Source organism: Gossypium hirsutum, chromosome D12, assembly GCF_007990345.1.
Source record: "Gossypium hirsutum isolate 1008001.06 chromosome D12, Gossypium_hirsutum_v2.1, whole genome shotgun sequence".
Lineage (NCBI taxonomy): Eukaryota > Viridiplantae > Streptophyta > Magnoliopsida > Malvales > Malvaceae > Gossypium > Gossypium hirsutum.
Genome location: NC_053448.1, coordinates 54,480,838 through 54,507,129, shown reverse-complemented (window position 1 = coordinate 54,507,129; position 26,292 = coordinate 54,480,838). Strand labels below are relative to the sequence as shown.

General features: G+C 30.6%; 1 protein-coding gene across 1 annotated transcript; it reads right to left on the bottom strand.

The window, feature by feature from the left end:
• Nucleotides 1-23,883: 23,883 nt before the first annotated feature.
• LOC107911408 (uncharacterized) lies at nucleotides 23,884-25,926 on the bottom strand. Its single transcript, XM_016839237.2, has 4 exons — nucleotides 25,799-25,926; nucleotides 25,234-25,386; nucleotides 24,827-24,881; nucleotides 23,884-24,394 (listed from the first exon to the last, which is right to left on the bottom strand). Exons 1-4 carry the CDS (start codon nucleotides 25,871-25,873, stop codon nucleotides 24,264-24,266), a joined length of 414 nt encoding a protein of 137 aa, XP_016694726.2. The 5' UTR covers nucleotides 25,874-25,926; the 3' UTR covers nucleotides 23,884-24,263.
• Between the last annotated feature and the right edge of the window lie 366 nt (nucleotides 25,927-26,292).

Genomic DNA, 26,292 nt, shown 5'->3' with positions numbered 1-26,292 from the left:
AATTATTTATTATTTATTTGTACCCCAAATCATTTTAAAAATATGTAAAATATTTATCATTTATTTTTAAAATTTTGAATTATAATTTTTTTTAAATATGAATTATGACTTGTTATATGTATAGTAGGGAATGATCTTATTGTTTAATTTATAGAATATATTTTTGCTTCTTTATTTTGAGCTTGTTTAATGATAAATTGTATTTGTGAAGAATATTTTATATAATGGATGGGCTTTTTTTATCTTAAAATTTTTAAATGGTGGGATTTGAAATTTAAGATTTTTTTTTTACCATTTCAATTGAAGTTTTAATTTTATGAGTATTTTATATTCAAGATTTATGTAATCTAGTTATTTTATGTTTGTAAATACTTTTTATATAAACAGATCAATTTTTTTTATAAAAAAATAGTGATAAATTCAAAATGATATATCGAAATAGACCGGTATTGATATGTTTCGGTACTAATAAAAATGGTATGTCCACCATTATGATACTGATTACCTTGATACTAACTCTCTAATTATACAGTATAAAAATCATTGTTAGCGCTAATTATTTAGGCATTAATTAAATACAATCCTCATTAAATGCTTGATATATTAACATTCCAGAACTCCGATGATCAGCACCAAGCTTAGTTGAAAAATAGTTCCTAATGGCTATGAGAAATTGCTTTTGGAAAACATTATTGTTAAATGGTAAAAGTATAATGGAAGTCTTTATTAGGGGTGAGCATTCGATCAAGTCGAGTAAAAAAAATTCGAGTTAGTTGAGTTGACGAATTCTATTTTAGCAACTAAACTTAATTAGAAATTTTTTCGAATCGAGTCAAGTCGAGTCAAGCTAATAAATCCTATTATTTATATTTAATGTTGCGTTTACATTGACTAATTATTTAACTAGTGGACGAAGTACCAGATTATTTAACTACATAAACAATATAATGGTTTTACCTTTTAACTTAATGGGTAAACATTTATCAAAACGACGTAGTTTTTCCTTTTAACTTAATGGTTTTGACTTTTAACTTTAGAAAATGTAAACATTTATCGAAACGAAGTAATTTTACCTTTTCTTATTCGGATTTTCATATAACTCGAATTGTGTAATTCATATTTGAGTCAAATAAAAAATTTTGATTTTTTATTTGAGTTGATCCTAATAACTCAAACTATTTAATTCAAAAATCGAAATTTTTTATTGAGTTTTTTAAATTGAATCAAATTTTGCTCACCCCTAGTCCTTATATTAGGAGTTGGATTGCATTTCATCAATTTATGTACGTCAAATAAGGTACACATGGCACGTCACGCGTTATTATTTGGTTATTCTGTCAGTCATGTCAGCTTTTAACAATAGAAATAAATGAAATTTTTAACAGAAATGACTTGCACTACAATATAATGTATAGGGACTAATTTGTCCTTTTTTAATAGGTGGGGCACAACACAATTTGACATCTAATACAATGGCCTCCATAATATTTTTACGCTATTAAACTTATGTGAATTAATTTAAGGCATAATTGACAAAAATACCCTCAACATTTATGGGTTTTGGGTTTGAGCCCTTAACCTTTTTTTATTGACACCTTTAACGTTATAATTTTTTCATAAATCAATCTAATTTGAACAGTAAACGTGAGTTGACCGTCAATCAAACCGCAGGTCAACGAAATAGCCTATGTGGCATGCTACATAAGTATGAGATCATAGATGACATCATCTATAAAAACAAATTTGTTGAACAAATTCTTTTCATTTTCTTTCAATCTTCTTTGTTCTTCTCCTATTTCTCTCTTCTCCTCTAGCTGTTGTCGCCATTGTGTCCAACCCCCAACGTCCCCGCCTTCCCTCTCACTCCTCACCTTCGATCTCACCACAAACATCCCAAAAAAAGGAATAAAATTTATTGAGTAAGAAATGTTGGTTCCTGGTTCTTTAGGGTTCGACGTCGTTGTTTTGGTGTCCCTCCTTGTTGTTTTTTTGATAACCCAACATAAATTGAGGAATATGGCGACGAGAAAAGAGGAAGTTACGAGGTTACTTGAGATGGTCTCTCATGAAACCACTTATGTGGAAGCTCAAGTCGCCGTGGAGTTCTCTTACTATCCCAAGTTCCAGTGTGTTGTTTGCTTTGCCCTTACCACCACCCCCTGTTCTCAGTGTAAATCTGTTCGTTACAAGTTCGTTTATATTCTCCCCCTTTTATAGATAGATTTAATTTTTGACCTAATTTGTGCAAATAGAAATGTAAATTTTGGGGGTTTTCTTTATGGTGGCTGTTAGAGAGTAGGAGCAGTTGAATTAATTTGGAGAATTTATAGTTAAGAGTACTTGTAACTATTGAAGATGAATTGAATGGTGAAGATAAAAAGTTACTTCGACTTTGAAGGGGGAATGGTGGGATAAATATTTCAAAAGAGATGTTTAAAGCCTTGAATATTAATGGAAAATGATTGGGTTTTCACACTGTAGTTGTCTTCTTCTAAGCATTATTTTCAGGAGTGATACTATGGTGAGATTAATGGTGAGGAGTGAGAGGGAAGGGAGCAGTGGTGGGGGTTGGAACGGTGAAGAGTGAGAGGGAATGTGATGGTGGTAGAGGTTGGACACAACAGCGACATCAGCTAGGGCAGAAGAGAGAAAGAGGAGAAGAACAAAAAACAAAACAAAACAAAATGAAAAAAAATTGTTAAACAAATTTGTTTTTATAGATGACTTCATTTATGACCTCGTGCTTATGTAGCATGCCACATATAAACCCTGAAGGTATTTTTGACAATTATACCTTAATTTAAATAATACTTAAAATTATAAATAGTATTAATTTAAAATATTTTAACGTGTAAACCATATTTTAGATATTTAAATTACATATAAATTTTACTCTTAAATTAATTCTAAAATTTAATTTTAAGTATTCTTTCCTTACTAATAAATATTCAATTTGGATTATAATAAAAAAATAGTAGTCCATATTATAATATATAAAATATACATTTTAAATACTGTTAAACGATGAATGTAATTTTTTTTTAAATTTTAATTTTAATAAGTTTGCTACCCAAATAAGCTTTTAAAGAGTTATTAGTTAAAAATCCTTCGTATCTATTTTACTATCTTTAAAGTTAATGGTTTAAATGGTTGATTTCAATTTTAGTCCATAATAACAGTCATGGCTTTGAGCCTTAATTTGTTTGTTTTCCCCTCATTAAATATACTTTGAGTATTTTAAGAAAAAAAATTAATTAAGTTTTCTATTAGTTTGGTCAATATAAAAATAACAAAAAGAGAAAGACGTTAGAAAATACCAACCTCCTTCAAAGACAAAAAGATAATAAAACTCCTAGAGTAACCTTAGACTTTTAAATACACCCGACCGAACACAACCAACATCAATTCAAACAGAACTACTAGGCAGCAAACAATAATCACCACTAGGATTTAAATAATGAAGGTTTCCTTATATCTACTTTTTCCAGAGCATCAATCATACCATTAGCTTGCTAGTGAATAACTGTGAATTGAACTCGAAACAACTGGTTCATACCACAGTCTATAGCAATGAATATATTCTGCAACATCCACGGTCTATAATTCCTTTCCAACAACCACTCTAAAGCAACACGTGAACTAGATTAAATAACTAGCAGCACTTTCACATGACAAACCATACCAATAAATAGCTACAAGGCTATTTTAATGGCTACTATCTCTACCATTTCTGATCCCAAAGCCTCAATTAGCCCAGAAAACAAAGCCCAAGCGACTCCTTTATTGTCTCTTAAAACCCCACCACAACCAACTTCATCCTCCATTACTACACTAGCCGCATTGAACTTCAACCACTCGAGGGAGATGGCTCCCAATGAAAACCAATTTTGTTGTCAATGCTTCTTAAAGATCTACATTTCGTAGGCCAACACCACCAAGATCCCACCATAAATTGAATATCCTCATTAACCGCCCTTACCCATATCAAATATCTCATTTTAGAATGGAACAACAAAGTATCAAGAGTCGTTAATTTTTTTCGAATACTTTATCATTACGTGCCAACCACACAGTCCAACATGACGCTGAAATTTATATCAGCCATAAGTTTGTAAATATTTCTTTTAGTATTAGTGAAAATATTATATGTTATTGGTGGTTGAGGATGTAAGCAATTTGATGAACCTTGTAAATTTGGTGTGTTTTCTCATTTATTTTTTTATTTGCACTTATTGGTTTTTTTCTATCGCAATTAATTATTGAATAGTAATTTCTTAGGTTAATCTATTGCGTTCTTGGTAGTTTCAATTTGGTATTTGTGTTCTCAATTTAATTTTGGTGTTCAGTATTGAAGCTGTTAGAGTTGTGTGACCCAAATTTTAAGAGATTGCTTGCAAGTTAAGTTAAACAAAATATATCTTCTTTCTAGAAGATTTAGTATTTATGAGTATAATATATTTAACATTTATTAACATAATCTATTTGACTTTGGTTCGAATTAGGTTTTTTCAACCTATAAATAGATGTAGTTGAAACTCCTCTTGAATTCATTCGAATTCGACATAGTGATTTTTTTTCTTCTACCCGTGGTTTTTCCTGAAAGGGTTTTCACGTAAAAATCTATGTGTTCTTTATTTTTATTTTTTTCTTTGTGATATATTTTCATTACTGACGTTCTATTTTTCTAAATTGGTACCAGAGCTTTCCAGTTGTTCATCTCGATCACGGTAATAACATCTTTGAAGTATGAAATTTCACTGTTGGATCGTAACACCAGATTTGTGTTGTGGCAGATTAAGATACAAGCAGTTCTTGCGCAGATGGATCTGAAGGATGCCATGCTAGGGATAGATAGGATGTCTTCGACATTAACGGATGAAGAGAAGAAGCGTAAGGATCGAAAACCGTTAACACAAATACATCTACATTTGTCTAAAAAAATTTTGCAGGATGTGATGAAGAAAAGACCGCCGCTGCATTATGGAAGAAGCTAGAGCAAATATGTATGTCGAAAACCCTAACCAGTAAGTTGCACATGAAGCAGCGTCTTTATGCTCATCGTTTGGAAGAAGGTGCATCTATGCACGAACACTTAATAGTGTTTAAAGAAATTCTCTTAAACTTGGAGACATGGAGGTTCAATATGATAAGGAATATCTAGGGTTGATTCTAATTTGTTCGTTGCCCCGTCTTATTCAACCTTTAGAGACACAATTTTATATAGCCGTAAGTTTCTCATAATTGATGAGGTTTATGATTTTTTGACATTGCATGATAAGATGAAGCATCTTGTGGTTAAATTCGACTCTAAGGGAGAGAGTCTCATTGTTCGTGGAAGAAAAGAACGGAATACTCATGATGATCGTGGAAGGACATAGGAATGGAATTATCGTGGTAAACCTAAGGGTAGATTGAAGTCTTCAAATAGAGGTAAAACTTGTAACTTCTGCAAGAAGAAAGGGCACATTAAATTTGAGTGTTATAAGCTACAGAACAAGATTAAAAAGGAGGCTACGAATCAAAAGGGAAAACAACCAGAAAATTTTGGTGAAGCTAATGTTGTAGAAGACAACAGCGATGATGAACCTTTAGTCGCTTCTGCTAACAATTCTAAAGTGAGCAAGGAGAGGATCCCTGATTCGGGCTACATATTCCACAAGAGTCCCAATCAAGATTGGTTTACAACTTACAAAACAATGTCTGATGGTGTTGTTTTGATGAGAAATAATACTTCATGTAAAATTATAGGTGTTGGAACAATTAAAGTTAAGATGTTCGACCGAGTTGTCAAAACACTTAATAACGTGAGACATGTTCCAGAATTGAAGAGAAATTTAATTTTGTTGAGCACTCTTAATTCAAAAGGGTACAGATACACAGCTGGAAGTGGGGTTTTGAAGATTTCTAAAAGTTTCCTCGTTGTGATGAAAGGGCGAAGAAAGACTATCAAGTTATACGTTTTGCAAGGTTCTACTGTTGCTGGTGATACAACTGTCGCTTCCTTTTCCTTGCCTGATGATGATATTACTAAACTTTGGCATATGCGCCTAAGGCATATGAGTGAGAATAGCATGACAGCATTGAACAAAAGAGGACTTCTTGATGGGCAACGAATTTGCAAACTAAAGTTCTGTAAGCATTGCGCTTTTGGGAAGCAAAAGAGAGTTTGATTCACTAGAGAAATCCATAACACGAAGGGAACGTTGGAGTATATTCATTCTGATCTGTGGGGGCCATCCAGAGTGCCTTCGAGAGGTGGAGCTAATTATATGCTAACTTTTAGTAATGATTTTTCCAGAAAAGTTTGGGTGTTCTTCCTGAAGCAGAAAAGCAATATGTTTTCCACATTTAAGTCTTGGAAAATTATGATTGAAAAATAGACGGGAAAAAACTAAAATACCTCCGCACAGACAATGGTTTAGAGTTCTATTCTGATGAGTTTAATAAACTGTGCAAGTTAGAAGGGATCGTGAGACACTTGACAGTTCATCACACTCCACAGCAAAATGGCATTGCAGAATGAATTAACAGAACGATCATAGAGAAGATTCGATGTATGTTGTCAAATGCCAACTTACCAAAGTCGTTTTGGGCCGAAGCAGCATCTACTGCATGTTTTTTGATCAATCGATCTCCATCTGTTGCCATTGAGAAAAAAATCCACAAGAGGTATGGTCTCGTAATTCTGCTGACTATTCTAATTTAAATATATTTAGGTGTCCTGTGTATGTTCATTTTGATAATGGAAAATTAGAACTGAGCTCCATTAAATGTGTTTTTCTTTGTTATAAAGCTGGTGTAAAAGGGTATAAGTTATGGTGTCCTAAAAATAAAAAAGTTGTGATTAGCAGATATGTTGTTTTTAATGAAACTGCTATGCTTCCTAACTAATCTATTAAAGACTCTTCCAGTAAAGAAAATCAAAAGTAGGTGGAACATCAGATTAATCCATAATTTACAACAGAGTCGACTCCTTAAGCTAGTACAAAAATTCAAAATAGAGTTGCTTCTTTACCACAATACTCTATCGCTAAAAACAAAACTAGAAGAAAAATTAAACCTCTAAAGCAGTATGCCGAGGCTGATCTAGTTGCTTATGCTTTAAATGTGGCTGAAGATATAAATGTAAACCAAGAGCCATCTAATTATTCTGAGGCGGTTAGCTGTGAAGACTCGAAAAAGTGGATGTTTGCTATGCAAGAGGAGATGGAATCACTCCACAAAAATAGAACATGGGATCTTGTGACTTCCTAAAGGTAAAAATGTTGTTCGTTGTAAATGTAACACCCCTTACCTGAGACCGTTGCCGGAGTCGAGCACGAGGCATTACTTAACTTATCTTACTAATTCGGAGTATAAAAACTTGTTTGAAAATTTATTTCACTATTTATAGCAAATTTGTCCAATTGTGCAGCTGTTACTAAATTAATTATAACTCGAGCTATGGGACTAGAAATTTAATTCCGTAAATTTTTCTTGAAACTAGACTCATATATCTTCTTACCATAAAGTTTTTAGAATTTTTGGTTGAGCCAATTAATACAGTTTATTAGATAAAATCTCCCCTATTTCACCACTTATCTGTCCTGACCTCTTGTCACTAAAAATAAATTTTCTCATTGTAGGATTTTCATATGAAGTTATTACTTGTTTCTACAAAAAAAAGACTCAATAAGGAATCTAAGAATGTAAAATAAAACTCATAAATATTTTTGTACAATTTTTAATAATTTTCTAAACTCAAAACAGGGGACACCAAAAACTGTTCTGACATCACATATCTTAAAATATAAAACTCCTTTTGTTAAACCGATATTTTTCCATGAAAATAGACCCAACAAGATTTAATTTCATATATCATTCATCCTCTAATTCATTTTATACTATCCTAGGTGATTTTTCAAAGTCACATCACTGTAGCTGCTTGAAATCTGTTTATTTGCAAATTTTTACTCTTTGATGATTTCCATGCATGATTTATCATCTAAACATACATATTACCAAACATATTCATACTTAACCATTTTAAAAGCCAAACATTATCACATACTCACACATCTTCCTTTAGCAATATCATAGATACAAACATTCAAAATGACTAATCTCTATAAATCACTTAAGTATATACATTACTTAGGTACATGCCACGTTATCAAAAGAAAGGTACATCACTAAAGTTTCTCTGAAGTCGGGATTACTTTAGATGCTGGAGCGACACTGATTTTCTACTAACCTGCGCACGGAAACAACCGTACACTGAGCATGGGAATACTCAGTGGTATTACCATAATTCAAATTTATAACATTAATCGATAAATTATATACATTCAATTTATATCTACAATTATTCATTAATTATCTCATACTTTAAATCAAGTAGATCATTAATAACAATAAGCAATATTTCAAATCTTGTATAAAATTTTATTCAAATTAACTCATACACTATTTCTTAATACAATTTATACCATTAATCTTTCAATAAACATTTAATACATTAAATCAACTTGTTTCAACAACAACAATAATAATAACTATCTTTCAATTCGATTCATTCAGTTATAATCAATTTTACACTTATAATCTTTTAACACTCAATTTATACATTAAATCCATAAATAAATTTCAATAACTTGTATTCAATTAAATTCAAGTATTATTTCACTATTTCTAATTATTTTACTTTCACTTCTCATTTTTTTACATCATTTCATATTGTCAAAAATCTATTTCATAAAATTTAACCTTATCTGTTTCTTGAACCATAATTCCTACCTTTCGCATATGTCATATCATTCAGATTTAGTTTTATCAGTAACTTTATTTCATTTGCCCCTATTAACTTGACTCGGACTCGGCGGATACACGGATTCCAACCAAACACACCAGTAAACATTAATCAGTAACGGTAGCAGTAATAGTAACAGTAACAGTATTCAACACACAAAGTGCTGAATCTGTAACAGTAACAGTAACAGTATTCGACACACAAAGTGCCGAATCGGTACCAGTAATAGTAATAGTATTCGATACACAAAGTGTCGAATCAGTAACAGTAACAGTAGTTGGCACATAAGTGCCTGATCAGTAAGCCGGCAAATACCCCATACTTTTCCATATCCTATGGCATGCCAACTATATCCGACTAGCCCGACTAGTTAATAGGGTATTTAACTCACTTTTCAGTACAATTTTCGTCTTAATTCAGTATCAATTATAAATTCCTTATTTCAATCAGCTTCACAATATTACAATAATTTATTACTTCAGTAATTTCACAATTCAATGCATTATACATAACAATATTCAATATTTTCACAATTCACTCAATATTCAAAACAATATCCAGTATTCCCTAATTCAGTTCAGTATCAGTCTCACATATCAATTTCCACTTTCTCAATTCAATTCCAATAAAATCCACATCAATCACCAATTGCAATATTCCAGTTCAATTCAATGATTCAATTCAAACAATTTCAATTTCTATTCAATAATCACATTTCAATCTAATTTCATTCAGCTCAATATCAATACTTAATTTCAATAATTATATTCACTAGAAATCTATTCCATTCAAAGAAATATTATCATACCAAATTTCTTACTTTATTTATTTACCATACATTCTAATTAAAACACAATAATTAATAATAATTAGATTTGAATTATGGTAATACTAACCGAAATTTCGCTCGAATCACTCTTTGTTCACCTTCTCCTTTCCTTTCTCGGACAATAACTCTTGCATGACATTAGCAAATGAGCTTAGAACCTCAAAACCTCAATTTTCTCTTTTCTTTCTTTCTTTTCTTTCTTTCCTTCTTTCCTTCTCTGTTTCGTCCATGCTATTTTGTTTCTATTCTCTTTTCTATCTTTTATTTCATTAGTTTAATATAATAACAATAAAATAATAATATAAAATTATTTACTTAAATAATAAGTAAATGTGTAATAATTACTAATATATGTATTTTATTTTTCCACATGTCATCATATACACCATACATTTGTCAACAATTTTGTTTATTTAAAATATAATAATATAATAATATAATATAATTTACAATATAATAAAATAATAATATACTTCAAAAAAAATCTCAGATTTTATCATGCATATGCCGCCTCATTTATGGGACTTGGCATATTTACCTATTTAGTCCTTTTAACTTTTCTTTAATCTATAATTAAACTTTTACCCTTGTTGCAATTTAGTCCTTTTTAATCAATTAACCATTAGAACATTAAAATTTCTTAACGAAACTTTAATACTACCTTAATGACACTCCGTAAATATTTATAAAAATATTTACGGCTCAGTTTATAATATCGAGGTCTCGATACCTCGTTTTTGACCCAATTTACCTAATAATTTCTTTTAAATCACAAAATTCACTCATTCAAAAATATTTCTAAAATCACGCTTAACTTATAATTATTAATTAATAAAATTTTCTAACTTTTTCATCGGATTTAGTGATCTCAAATTACTATTCTGACACTACTGAAAATTGGGTTGTTACAGTAAATAAGTGTTTAAAAAGATAAAAGAGATTCCAGGGGTTGAAGAACCCAAATACAACACATGACTTGTTGCAAATGGTTACAGTCAAATTCCAGGAGTGGACTTCACAGGTGTGTTCTCCCCAGTTGTGAAGCATAGTTCGATTTGAGCTTTGCTTGGTATTGTGGCTATGCATGATTTGGAGCTTGAGCAGTTAGATGTAAAAACTGTATTTTTATATGGAAAACTTGAGGAGGATATTTACATGCAACAACTAGTGTGTTTTACAGTCTCAGAAAAAGAGGACTATGTTTGCTTGCTAAAAAAGTCCGTTTACGGTTTAAAACAGTCACCAAAATAGTGGTACAAGAGGTTTGATTCCTTTATGACTTCTCATGATTTTAAAAGAAGTAGTTTTGACAGTCATGTTTACTTTAAGAAAAATAGGGATGGTTCTTTTGTGTATCTACTCCTTTATGTTGATGACATATTGATAGCAGCAAAAGATAAATGAGAGATAAGAAAGGTCAAAGCCCAACTAAGTGAAGAATTTGAGGTGAAAGATTTGGGATCAGCAAAGAAGATACTTGGTATGGAGATTCTCAAAGATAGAAAAGCAAGTAAATTGTACCTAAGTCAGAAGGGGTACATTGAGAAAGTTCTTTACAGGTTTAATATGCAGAGTGCTAAACATGTTAGTACTCCTGTAGCAGCCCATTTTAGACTTTCATCGGCTTTGTCTCCACAATCAGATGATGAGATTGAGTACATGTCACATGTTCTATACTCTAGTGTAGTGGGATCTCTCATGTATGCTATGATTTGTTCATATGCAGTCAGTACAGTTAGCAAATACATGGCGAATCCCGGTAAAGAACATTGGAAAGTAGTTCAGTGGATTTTAAGATACTTATGAGGTACTACTAATGTTTGCTTACAGTTTGGAAGAACTAGTGATGGAGTCATTGGGTATGTTGATGCTAATTTTGCTGGAGACCTTGATAGAAGAAGATCTTCCACAGGTTATGTCTTTACAATCGGAGGTTGTGCAATTAGTTGGAAAGCTACTTTGCAAACTACAGTCGCTTTGTCTACCACTGAAGCTGAGTACATGGCGATTACTTGGGCTTGTAAAGAAGCTATTTGGTTGATGGGACTATTTAGTGAACTCAATGAAGACCTTCAAATCAATATAAATTTTGTGACAGTCAGAGTGCCATCTTCCTTACAAAAGATCAAATGTTTCATGAGAGAACAAAACATATTAATGTTAGGTATCATTTTTTTCGTGATATTCTTGCTCGTGGTGATATTGTTGTGAGCAAAATTAGTACTCATGAAAATCCTACAGATATGATGACTAAGCCACTTCCTATAACTAGGTTTGAATATTGCTTAGACTTGGTTGGTGTTCATTGTTGAAGTTAAACCCTTACGGGGTTTTATGGAAGAGGTAAAAAAACTTGTTCATTGAGAATTCATGTCAAGGTGGAGATTGTTAGAGTTGTGTGACCCAAATTCTAAGAGATTGCTTGCAAGTCAAGTTAAACAAAATATATCTTCTTTCTAGGATGTTTAGTATTTATGAGTATAATATATTTAGCATTTATTAACATAATATATTTGACTTTGATTAGAATTAGGTTTTTTCAACCTATAAAAAGATGTAGTCGAAACTTCTCTTAAATTCATACTTGGGCTTGTAAAGAAGCTATTTGGTTGATGGGACTATTTAGTGAACTCAATGAAGACCTTCAAATCAATATAAATTTTGTGACAGTCAGAGTGCCATCTTCCTTACAAAAGATCAAATGTTTCATGAGAGAACAAAACATATTAATGTAGGTATCATTTTTTTCGTGATATTCTTGCTCGTGGTGATATTGTTGTGAGCAAAATTAGTACTCATGAAAATCCTACAGATATGATGACTAAGCCACTTCCTATAACTAGGTTTGAATATTGCTTAGACTTGGTTGGTGTTCATTGTTGAAGTTAAACCCTTACGGGGTTTTATGGAAGAGGTAAAAAAACTTGTTCATTGAGAATTCATGTCAAGGTGGAGATTGTTAGAGTTGTGTGACCCAAATTCTAAGAGATTGCTTGCAAGTCAAGTTAAACAAAATATATCTTCTTTCTAGGATGTTTAGTATTTATGAGTATAATATATTTAGCATTTATTAACATAATATATTTGACTTTGATTAGAATTAGGTTTTTTCAACCTATAAAAAGATGTAGTCGAAACTTCTCTTAAATTCATTCGAATTCAACATAGTGAATTTTCTTTTCCTCTGCCCGTGATTTTTCCCCGAAAGGGTTTCCACGTAAAAATCTCTGTGTTCTTTATTTTTATTTCTTTTTTCTTTGCGATATATTGTCATTATTGACATTCTATTTTTTTTAGAAGCTACATTTGTAAGAGATATTACTCAGTGTCCTTGACATGGATTGCCATGCAGACTACTAAGTTTAGAATTTAACATTTTAGTTAGTATTTCAATTAAAAAAAATCAATTCTACTCATTTTAAAAAGTTGATGATCCAGTTTAAATCATTTTATAAAATTAAGGGTCAAGTTTAACTAAAAAAATAAAAATCAAATTAACAAAAAGTAAAAACATTTAAATCTAAATTTAATATGCATTGCCAAAACCATAAGTCAATTAAAATGCAATAAAATAACAACCTATATATATTATGTAAAGGATGGGGTACTTCTTATCCTTTCCTTTGGGTGTACTTGGATAAGGCAAAGGACAGTGGTAGATGTTTACACAAAAAGATACATACTCCTCTTTTCCTTTTTATCTTTTTAAACTATTTATTGTAGTAGATAAATAATTATAAGATAATATATCCGAATGATTTTAAATAAATTTAATTTTTGTGAAATATAAAGTATGAATAGAATATAATTTACATATATTTGAACATTAATCTTATTATAGATTTTATTATATCTATTTTTTTATACAATACATAAAATTATTTATAGTTCTTCCCCAATCCTTAAATAAGAAGATAATTCATTTCAGCATATTCGAACCCACATCTTCTTACACTGATAATAATGTCAATATCAATCGAGTTAAAATGCGATTAACAAATATAATTTGTAATGACCCAAAATTCACGGACATCGGAAAAGTATAATATCGGGCCTCCGTCATAGTAAATTGAGTTCGAAAATAATTATTAGAAATATTTATGAGACTAGTTGTGTGTTTAATTAGGTTTTAGATAGGTGAATTTAGCTTAATTAAGAGTAATTAGCAAAAAGGATTAAATTACAATAAAAGTGAAAGTTTAATTATAGATTAAAGGAAAATAATAGGGACTAAATAGGCAATTATACCAATTGCCAAATTTGAGGCGGCATAAACATAAAATCTAAATTTTTATGTGTAAAAATATATTATTATTATTATTATTATTATTATTATTATTATTATATTGTGAAATAAATAAGATGGTGACAAATGTATGGTAATAATTTACAAATGTGTCATGATAATGATTGTATAAATACACTTGTATTAAAATTATGTAATTACTTATTATATAAGAAAATATTATTATATTTTATTATTAAAATATTACATTTATTAAATAATAAACAAAAGAAAAAAAGAAGAAGAAAGAAACATAACAGAATAGCAAACGAAACTGAGAAGAAATAGGGGAGAAAGAAAGAAAGAAAAAGGAAAGAAGAAATTTAGGGTTTTCAAGGTTGAATTTCAAATTGGTAAGTCAAATTAAGACATTTTCTTATAATTTTTGAGTTTTTATGAAACTAGAACAAAATAGTATTAAGTATGTGCTGAAATTTTAGAAGATATTAGACTTTTAGACATTAAATTTTATTGAACAAAAAGATGAATTAGGGATTTAAATGAATGAAATTCAAGTTAGAATAGATAAAGGGATTAAATTGTAAAGTAAGCTATAGGTTTTATGTTGTAGGGACTAAATTGAAGAAAATTCAAAATTAGTGAAATATGCTGAAAAGTTAGTAGTTAAATTTGAGTTTGGATGAAATTTGAATAAAAATGAAGTGTGAATTGAATTAGAAAAGTAAGTAAACTTAGTTAAGATTAAATTGGGAATAAGGTAAGAATTGATTAGAAATTCAATTATTTATTTTAATTTAATGCTGTAATTAATAGCGAAGATTATTATTATTTTCGTAGCTAACAAAGAACCCGAGGCATCGGCATCAAAACGAAAGGAGAAAGCTATCGAGGACTAAAACGGGAGATTTACGTTTTGTATTACTATAATTTGAATTTATTTATTTTCAATTGTTAAATTTCAATTAAAGTACTTGGTAAATGAAATTGAGGTGAGTATTAAAATATTGCATTGAATAAAAGTTAATGAAATTATGAATATGTGTGAATATATGAATTGCATATTGATTGGAAAGGTGAACCGAAATGAATTGAATTGAAGTGAAATTATCTGAACTGTGTATTGATTAAAAAGTGAAAAGTGAAAAGTGAAATTGAATTGAATTGTGATTGAATCGAAAGTGAATTTGAAATAGAAAAATGATTTGAATACCCTATTAACTAGTTGGGCTGAATCGGATATAGTTGGCATGCCATAGGATTGGAAGTAGGGGTGTGCATTCGGTTAACCGGCCGGTTAACCGACCCGAAATAGCTATAACCGAATTAATCGACCTTCCAAAATTTTTAACCGTTAACCGAACTGAATTTTTTTAAAAAAAAATTAACTGAATCGAAATTTTTTCGGTTAATTAGGTCGGTTAACCGAATTAACCGAAAATTGTATGGTTTTTATTTTTGGTTAAAAATTAACCGAATTACCCGAATTACCCGAATTGAATCACTACATAATTAAAAATATTACACAAGTCTTTGAATCACTACATAATTAAAAACATTACATAATTCATGAAATTAACACATAGTTGAAATGTAAGTCTTTAATATTCTCCATTTATATCTATTTCTTCTCTCCAAAAAATTTCCATTTGTATTAAACCTAAAAAAAAAAACATGTGTAAATGGGTCAAGGGCATTTTTGTCCAAATTGAATAAAAGACAAAATAAAGATGAAAACAAGTGTTCATCTTCTTAAAATCAGACGTTTGCTGCCAAAAAAATTCATGTCACCATAGCTAGGGTTCTTGAACTTCCTAAGCTCAATTGTAAGTGATTTCTTGCCCCGTTTTTAATTATTTTCGTATTTTTATGCTTATTGATGCTTGAATTTCATGTTTCTACTATTTAATTTAAATGAAATTAAAGTTTGAAAATTGACCCATTCATGATATAATTGTAAATTGATTAGTGATGTTAGATAATGAATGTTTGAAGTGTTAATTACAAGTTTTACTAGATGAATTTTGATGAAATTGTTGAAAAATGGGCTAAATTGTGAAAGATGGTAAAGTGTGCATAAAGTTGTGATTTTGTGAAATTGAGGGCTGTTATGAGCATGAAATATGATTTAGTGAAGTTTGAAATTTAAAAATTTAGTGAATTTTATTTTTACGAGCTTAGGGACAAAAGTGGAATTTTTGAAAAGTTTCGGAGAAAAATGTAAATTTGCCAAAATGTTGTGTATGAATTGTATTTGAATGAAATGTTGATAAAATGTATTAAATTGTGTTAATATAGATCAATAAAGAAGAAATAGTGGAAGTGATCGGGGAAAGGAAAAAGTTATCGACTAAATTACAAAAATAGTCGTTTTGCATCCGAGGTAAGTTATGTGTAAATAATAGTTATATTTTTATAAATTGTGAATTTTATTTGATATGAGAATCAATATTGAATGTGGACGGAAAATTATTCATGAATTATTCAAGTGAAAAAGTGTTTAAAATAAAGTGTTAAGTGTAAATTCCCGGTTGAACTTAGGAATAGAAGTGGATACAAGTGACATGTCACTAGAGACCAGTGTTACAGTGTTACAGTGAGTCCCGGGTGCTGGGTGATCTAGCATGTGTTGCAGACACCTGACAGCTTGTGTGAGCAGGCCCGTGGACATTTCCAGTGTTATTGATCAGTGGTAGCTTCGGCTACATTTCAGTGGTAGCTTTGGCTACATTCAGTGGTAGCTTCGGCTACATATCAGTGGTAGCTTCGGCTACATATCAGTGTGGCACTTATGTGCTAAATCTCTACGTATCCGTGTATATTCCAAGTGTTCAACGGGATTAATAATGAATTAAAGTGAATATGAAATGAAGTGTGTATGCAGCTACAATTGAAAGAATGAGTATATGTGATAAAAGTGTGAAAATGTATATGCAAGTGAATTGGTAAGATTGTGCATTTGTAAGTGATTGAAATTGCTAAGAAATGTTTTGATTAGTTATATGTTAAAAGTGTTAATTGTTAAATGAGTACCTATTATTTACATGTAACTTACTAAGCTATTAGTAGCTTACACCTTTCTTCTTTTCCTTTGTTTTATAGTGTTTTGAGCTTGCTCGAATTTGGGATCGTCGGAGCTCGTATCACACTATCATAGCCATCTCGGTATTATGTGCTTTTCAAAATGTTTAAACTATGGCATGTATAGAGTCTTAATCATTTTGAGCATGTTCAAATGATATGGCTAATATTAGCTATTGAAGTAGTTATTAAAGAATATGTTTTGGTGTTATGTATGTTAAAATGGCAACTAATTCAAAGAAGCAGTTTCTTTGACAGCAGCAGTGACGTGAATGTGAAAAATCGCCATAAATAGTAGAATTGGAATTAGGGAGTGAATTATATATAGAATTAAAGCTTATCGAGTCTATTTTATGTGGAAGAAACAGTGTAGGCAAAGGAATTTTATAGTTTGAGATATTTGAATTTTAGTGAGACAGGGTCAGAATGGTTTTTGAAGTCCCCTGTTCTGACTTTATAAAATCATTATAAATTGTACAGAAATAATTATAGGTCATAATTTATATGCGTAGATTCCTTAGTGAGTCTATTTTCAAAATAAATAAAAGGTAACCTTATATAAATTCTGTACAATGAGATAATTGATTTTTAGTACCAAGAGGTCAGATCTGTCAAGCTGTGAAACAGGGGATACTTTAATGAATAAACTGTACTAATTGGCCAAGTCAAAAATTCTGAAAATTTTATGGTAAGTAGGAATATGAGTCTAGTTTCAGTGAAAATTTACGTATTTAAAATTCGAGTTTCGTAACTTTAGTTATAATTAAATTAGTGACAGTCGCGCAGGTGAACAATCTTGTTATGAACAGTGAATTTAATTTTAAAAGCAAATTTTTATGCTCCGAATCGGTAAGCTAAATTGGATAACATCTCGTACTCGATTCCGGCGACGGTCTCGGGTAAGGGGTGTTACACTTCGACCTCGAGTCGATGAGACACTGGGTGTCACTATATTTCTTCGGATAGATTCGATGAGGTACTGGGTACCAACTTACTTCGGCTTGGCCGATCAGACACTGGGTGTCAGCTTTGCTTTGAACTATCCGATGAGGCACTGGGTGCCATTCTTGTGTGTTTGGTTGGATCCGTGTATCAGCCAAAGTCCAAGTCTTGTTAACAGGGGCAAATAAATGGAATAGAAAAAATCGAATGAAAATGATTGACTTTATTCATGAAATGGAAAGTGAATTGAAATTCAGAAATGAGAATGAAAAGAATGAATCAAAGATTCATGATGAGATTTATGTTCAAATGAAATGTTATATGATATTAAATTGATGAATAGCCAAATTGAGTTGTTATTGTTGAGAAATGAAAGTTAAGAATAAATTAGTTTATTTATGAATTAATTGTTATATATTTTGACATGTTTATTTGTTATTTTACTTAAATAATTTAAATTATAGTAATACCACTGAGTAAGAAATACTCAGCGTACGGTTGTTTCCGTGCGCAGGTCGATAGAAGTCAAAGGTTCCGGTTCAGCATCCAGATCAATCCCGACTTCAACATAACTTCGGTGATATATTTTTCCTTTTGGTAAACGTGACATGTACTTAGGTCTTATTAAAGAGTCTTGTAAGTTTTGGTTGTAAAGAATTGGTTTCTAATGTTTGAATGATAAACGAAACATTAAGTTATAAAATGGTATGTTCGGTACTAAAGTTGAAATGAGATGAACAAAGTTTATTAGTTAACTTTTATAAAGTATTATGAATATTGTTGATCAATTTGATAAGTAAATGTTTAGGCATGATTTAAACATGTTTGAATGTGAAAATGTGTTGGTTTCAGTATTGACTGTAAATTGGTTGCGGTTGAATTTGCAGGGAAGGTTAGATAATTATAAAGGGGTTATATTGAATTTTTTTAAAAAGAAAAAAAATAAAATGAAAAGAAATGAATGAAGTCAATTGGTAAAAAACATATGAATTTATGATTATATTTTAATATGTTTGTCATTTATTTAAGAATTATTTGTAAATTGTTTGATATGTCCGGTAATACCTTGTAACCCTATTCCGGTGACGGTTTGGGGTTAGGGGGTGTTACATAATTTATATTAGAATAACTTAATTTGGATAAGATCAACATGTGATAAAAATTAAAATGCGAAAATCATTTGAAAACACTTATGACTCTAAAACTTCAATATTACCTACACGGCTAACACGATATTAGTATTCGCTATTATTTTTTGTTTTGGCAGCCAATCCAATCCAGAAATTCAAATTATATAGATTGCATCCACCCAAATTCATGAAAGTTTTACCAAAGTGCATGAGACAAGTCTATTTTGGAACTACATTATCAACTCCACAATCCGGAAATCTTCGATAAGAACTAAAATTTTCCAAGAAAAATGCTGAGAGGCTTATTGATTTTGAAAGAAAAAGTTTATTGAGTGTTTTCGTACCATGAAAGTCAATTTTTTTATTTATAAAGCACGGTCTCTCGATTGGACATATTAGGATTAGATAGGCCCTTATGCATATTAACATGTATCCTACTCTAGTGTTAATATGTGTTTCAAGAATATGGGTTCACATGCATGATGGTGCGAACTATATAATTTAACTAAAAAGAATCGAGTTGGTCTTCATCGGATAGCAAATCAATTATGGCCAACACCATTAAAAAGATCAAAGAATAACAAGTTAGAAAGAGGCGAAAGTTTTGTAGAGACTATATTAAGATATTACCATATCTAAAAATATGAGTTATGCTGTGAGAACATAAATGCAAATCATTTTTTGTGTCTCTTAAATATTTAAATTCACGTTTAATAGAAATTATTTAGAAAGGAAGAGAAAAAGAGGAGCAAATTAAGAGGAAATCATGATTGGGTGGGTATTTTAGACACATTGAATTATTTAGGTGGAGAAATTATAGGCAAATTTCGTTCTCTTTTTCCGACTATTGCCAGTCGTATTGAATAAAATTCAGCCTCGACGTTTCCATTATTTTCTCCTCATTTCTCTTTTCAAATCCAAAATTTAATTCAATCGATTTTTTTAAATCTTATGATCATCTGAGAAAATTATCCCATCTTCAATTTCCAAATTTTGGCTGGATTTAAATCTTTGTTTAAAAATTACATTTATGCTTTATTTATAATTAAAAATTTTAAATTTTAGATTTCGAGTGAATTGTAAGAATGAAATATATATATATATATATTGTTGACATCATTTTTTTGGTAAAACGGGGTCGACTTGGATTTTGAAAAAGAAAACGAATGTGGGAGTCGCCACCAATCCTTTTTGATGAGGTGTGATCGGATCACCTCGAAAAGTAGTTGTTTTTAATAAACGATTTGATTTTATTAAAACAACGATTTTAGTCCACGAAATTCAGAAAAATAGGTTCGAGAGTCGGTTACGCACGAAGAAGGGTTAGTACCCTCGACACGCCTAAACTTGGTACATTGTTGATTAATTAGTGTCTTAATATAAAAAATGTGTAAAATTTTAAAATACGATCCTTGTATTAAAAAAAAACTTGTATAAATCGAATTAGCCGTTAAGACCCTCTCATTTCGAAGAGAAAAAATGTCATACCCAATGAGTTAAGACATGATATTTCACCTCCTCAAAAAATGAGCTTATCCAAAACTCGTGCAATAAAATTTAAAAGGATATTCAGTTGTTTAAGTCAGATAAAAAAATCGCAGCCCAATACGTTAGGGCACAACTTCTCAAAATTCTAAACATTGAATATTGTCTTTATTATTTTTAGAAAAATCCTCATCTCGAGAAAACAACGTGTCATATCCAATGCGTTAGGACACAACGTATTGAATTCCCGATAATGAGCTTTTATTTATATTTTTTGATTAAAGAGCATTCTCCATTATTTAGATTCAACGAAGAAAATTAGAACCCAATACGTTAGGACTCAATTCTCTCGAAGATCCCAAATACCGAGTATTACTTTTATTTTCAAAATTTTCTCTTTTTTATGAATTTGGGTAAAAATTATATATGACGGAATAAAAATTATGATAATGTAAATAAAAATAATACGAATAACAACAAAATTAAGATAAATAAATAAAAGAGACAGATCAATTATATAATAACAAGTAAATAGGCAAATAAAATTAAAACATTCTTTCAAAATAATAATGAAAATGTAAATAAATAAACAAATAAATAGAATGAATAAAATTATAAAAAGATATATATGTGTGGGTTATAATATATGTACGTAAAACTATATGTAAGTATGTATGTGTACATATATATATGTATATAAAGTTATGAAATATATATAAAATATAAAGGTAGGTATATGTATATGTATTTATAAAAATAAAAAACATATATATATTATGTGCATGTATGCATTGTAAAATATATAAAAATATATGTATACATGAATTATAAACTATGGAAAATACATAAGAAAAATATAGATTTTAAAATATAAAGAGTATGTATAAGTATGTGTATATACATTTGTGAAAATGAAACAGGATACATGTAAGTATATATATGTAAAAATTTAAACTGTGCATATAAATACATACATGTATATAAGTTATAAAATATATAAAAAAATATAAACGTATATATGTATGTAAATATTATATATGTATATATGTGTGTATTAATAATAATATAATAAGAAACATATATTTAAAATTTACATAGTAAGTATAAACAAAAATATGATGATAATAACAATAATAATAATAATAGTAAACAACATTAATATAATATAATAATGAGGAGTAAATAATTATATATAAAAAATAAGTATAATAATAATTATATTCATTAATAAAATAACAAAAATAACAACAAAAAGACCAATTTGAATTCTAGAACAAAGATTTAGGGTAAAATCATAAATAAAATAAAGAGGAAGGACCAAAATGTGATGCGTGTGAAAGGAGAAGGACCAAAAAGGAAAATATCCCAGGCCTTCCAAACGCTCAACTTCGATGGGGACTAAAATGAATCAAAAATAAAATTATACAGCAAAATTTAAAAAAGTCAAAAGGGATCGGATCGCGCTACGGCGCAAAAGCGAAAGGGGCTATTGCGCAAATAGCCCCTCCGACGAACACACGCGGATCCCCTTTCGGGAGCGGGTCGGGTCTCGGGTCAGAGACCAAAACAACGCCGTTTTTGGTCTCTGAACCCCAAGCCCATACGGCGCTGTTTAGAGGATTCTATTTAAATTAAATTATTAAAAAAAAAACTTTGTAGCTGCAAATAGAAAAAAAATAGGCCTTCAACTTTCATTTTCTCTGTTAGGGTTTTAAAACCCTTTTTAGCCGCCACCGCTTCAACACGCCTTTGCCACAGCTCCATCGTTAATGGTGGTCGGAGACGCGCCACTTAGGCTTTTAGCCTCTTTCCAGCGGATCCGAAGGCAAAGGTAACCCCTTTTCCCCCTTTTCTTCTTTTCTTTTATGTGATTTAAATAGCTAAGTAACAGAGAAAGGAAAAAACGAAAAAATAAAGATTTTTCACTACCTTCAATCATTATTTTTTTTTGTATTTTCTTAATTTGAGGATACAGAAGCCTTGCTTTCTTTTTTTAATCGTGAACATATCCCCTCTTTACAATCGGTTTACAATTGGTTTTTATACCGAAATAAAAAAACACAAAATCATATCCCCTGTTGTGCTGTGGTTTGCTTTCTTTTATTGTTTGCAGGTGTAGGGCGGTGGATTAGGTGGCAGGAGGAGTTAGAGGCAATGGGACAAGGGCGGTGGCAGCAGGTTCTAGCATGCGGCGCCCTAGGTTTTTCTGCTGTTGAAATTTGTTTTCCATTTGGGCTAGGGTTTGTGTTATTGGGCTAATTTTTGGGTCATTTTGATTTGGGATTATTTGTTTTATTTTCTCTGGTTGGCCGGGCAAATTTGGGCTTCTACATATATTATAATTAAGTTAGTTTAATTTCAATATAATATATCTTTGAAAAATATAAAAACATAAATTTGTCAAATGCAAAAAGATTTTAAGAATTTTTAAATTTACAACTAAATAGACATTTAATAAATTAATGGTTTTAAGAAATTATTTTATTATTTAGACTCCGTTAGTTTCAATGTAAAAATTTTTATGGAAAATATTTTCAATTTTTTCCGATGTTTGTTTCATATAAAATAGGATGGTAAACATAAAAGTTTTTCCAGTCAACGTAGAATTACTCTTTTATTCCCATAAAGCGTCTTATCAAATTTTTTTTCTGCGATACATTTTTCAAACTGATATGGCTCTTTTTACTGTAACACCCCATACCCGACCTGAACATTAAGTCAAATCACCGGGATGTTAAATTCTCTACTACATTCTTCACTTATAAAATATTTTCTTATAAACTTTCATAACTTTTCAATTTAGTCTCTTTTTGTCATAAAAGTTCAATATTCACTAATTAACTATATTAAATCAATTTTCTTTCTTGTTACACCTTAATCACATAATTTATCTCAATATCTTGTTCCATGTATCAAATTTCTATGTATTTCACTTCTATTATTTCATCCACATATTTTCTTAAGGGTCTGTTTGATTGCCAGTAAAATGTTTTCCGTAAAATGATTTCTGGAAAATATTTTACTTTTCTGTAAAATGGTTTACTGGAAAATATTTTCTGGTGTTTGATTGAATCTGTGTAAAATATTTTCTGTTGTTTGGCAGATTTCCTGAAAATATTTTTCGGAAAAGTTATTTTTACATATATTGCAATGATTTATTTATAATTAAATAAATCAAATTAAATATATAATAATACTCAATTATTAAGCTAGAATATTAACCGTATGAACTAGATAAATGAATCAATGAATCGTAAATTGGCAGCAAACTTTATTGAAAAAACATTGAAATTCAAAATTATTGTTGAAGATTTTGATGTTTGTATATAATACTGTTAATGTACACTTCTTAATTTGAACATCTATGGAACTGTCAGGATCTGCCTGCTGAACTTTTTGTGTATGAAGAAAGGGTTGGAACTTGGAAGTTGTGAGTCGCTACAAAGACAGAAGGAGCCAAAGATTGAAGAGAGTTAAAGCAAAGGATAGAAACCACAACATGAAAGCCATAGCTGCAGACAACTGATATCTACTACATATCTTTGATGGGCAATATGTCGAGCTGACATTGACCAAAAGACTTGTCACACTAGCAGTTGAGCAAGCCGTAGCTAGTGAGAGAAATGACAAGGCCTGCAATCAGATAAAACACATGTTTTTACATCAAATTATGATAAGGGATAACACCATGGTGATGATATGCATTGAGAAATAAGAAACAAAGAAGGAACTGAATTTTAGAGGATAGTTTCTAAGATGAATTTCTTACTGACCTACGACACCAGAAACAGCTACTTCAACTTCCCCGCGTCCTCCAAGACCTTTCATGTAAAGTCTGTCTTTTTTGCCAGAGGAATGACCCATTGATAGAAGACTTCCGAATCCAGAACTCCCAGCTGAGAAAAAAAGACGAAATGATATGAGATGAGAACTAAATAAGCATGAAGAAGACATTAAGAATAAACTAAAAGCTAAGCTGTTTAGAACATAAGTTAAGCAGGCTACATGTCTTGCTCCCTTTAAACTAGACCAGTCTTACTCGACATGAAATCAATTGCAAGTTTAAAGACTAAATGTGTATGTTTTTCCACAGACCATGATTATTTTTGATAAATGAAAAATATGTTGATTAAGAGGCACCAACAAGGGTGTCAACCCGTTGTAAAACTATAGTAAAACAGAATATGTTTAACATATCAATCAATTTCTCACATTCACATTAACACAAGCAGAACATATTTATCAGATCATGAGCTAGGTTTTTGCAAAATTCTGAAAGAACAAAAACAGAAGGCAATTCTTGGAAAGATTGATTCCAGGTATTGTACCATCATATGCATCCCGGACCATTTGATAGCTGACAAATCCAGAAAAAAGTGTGAGCTGCAATAACAATTAGTAGCATGTCATCAGTAAACTGATCTTCAAAGCACGGTTGCATGCATACTACTCCTAAGCAGCTTTTCACAGAATCAATGGCATCAGCCCATTTGATGCTAACATTATGTTATTTAAAACTTACATATAAAAAACTAGTTCAAGATAAAATATTCAATGTTGGCATCATTAAAATGTAACAAATGTCAGGAAAAACAATTATATACCACTTCCATCATTTATGTTAACATCAAAAACCAAGTAGTTGTTTGTAAGTACCTCCTTCAGAAGTGAAGACTCTGGTTGATCATGGAATCAATACATATAAATTATCACAAAGCTGAGAAAGGACCCAAACCTTACTATTTTTCGTCTTCATAGAATTAGTATCTACTCTCAATGGTACTTTGTTACTGGAACTGCTATCATTTGTATCCTTTTCACTAGGAAAAGCTGCCCCATCAAGCGCATTAACAAGAACACAATAGCAATGATCTGTTTCTGTCAAGACCTGCATGAGAAGAAAAATGTTAGTGTGATATATTGGAGGTCCTACAATTAACCAAAACATTTTTACATTCCATAAAATCTAGCAATTTCATTATTAACAAAGAACAGCACAACAGTATAACCGAGAAAGGATGCAAATGTACAAACAAAGAAGTGACTTTGGCACTTAAACAAAGAAGTGACTTTGGCCCTTAAACATATTCAGAAATAACAAGTTCTAACTTCCTCATTAGCTTATGCTTTTAAAATGGGTTGCAAGAGGAAGTTAGTAATACCAGCTAAATTGAAAACCATATACCACTAGAAACTTGCACTTTTACAAAAATTACTTAATTAAAAATTTCATCATAAATAAATTAATTTGAGAAAAAATAAAAGGATAAATAACACCCAACTCTAAAAGCAAAAACCACCTGAAAGCGACAACGAGGCTCAAGTGCAGAACGGTAATGAACCATCTGCAAAATGACAGGTCGACAAGTACCCATTTCAATTTCACACACATTGAAACGGAATCCAAGCAAAGCTTCAAGGAGAGAGCTTTTTCCATCAGATTGACTGCCGAGGGCTACAATTTTCAGGAATCGGCAACTTCTCTCCGAAGGCCACTGCCATGGCTTGGAGGCGATTGTAGGCTTCGAAACGAGAAAGGGAAGGGGTAGGGGAAAGGGAAGGAGAAGGGGAAAGGGGAGAAGAATGGGTCATTTTCCGGAAAATGTCTTACCGAATTCAAAACGGTAAGACATTTTCCTAAAACAGGAACTCCTTTTCCCGTGTTTTGTAAAATACTTTACAATAGGAAATCATTTTCCCCCAATCAAACACTGGAAAATGTGGAAAACCAATTCCGGAAAATATTTTCCCCTTATCAAACAGACCCTAAGTTTAACAATTTAGTCCTTGTCAT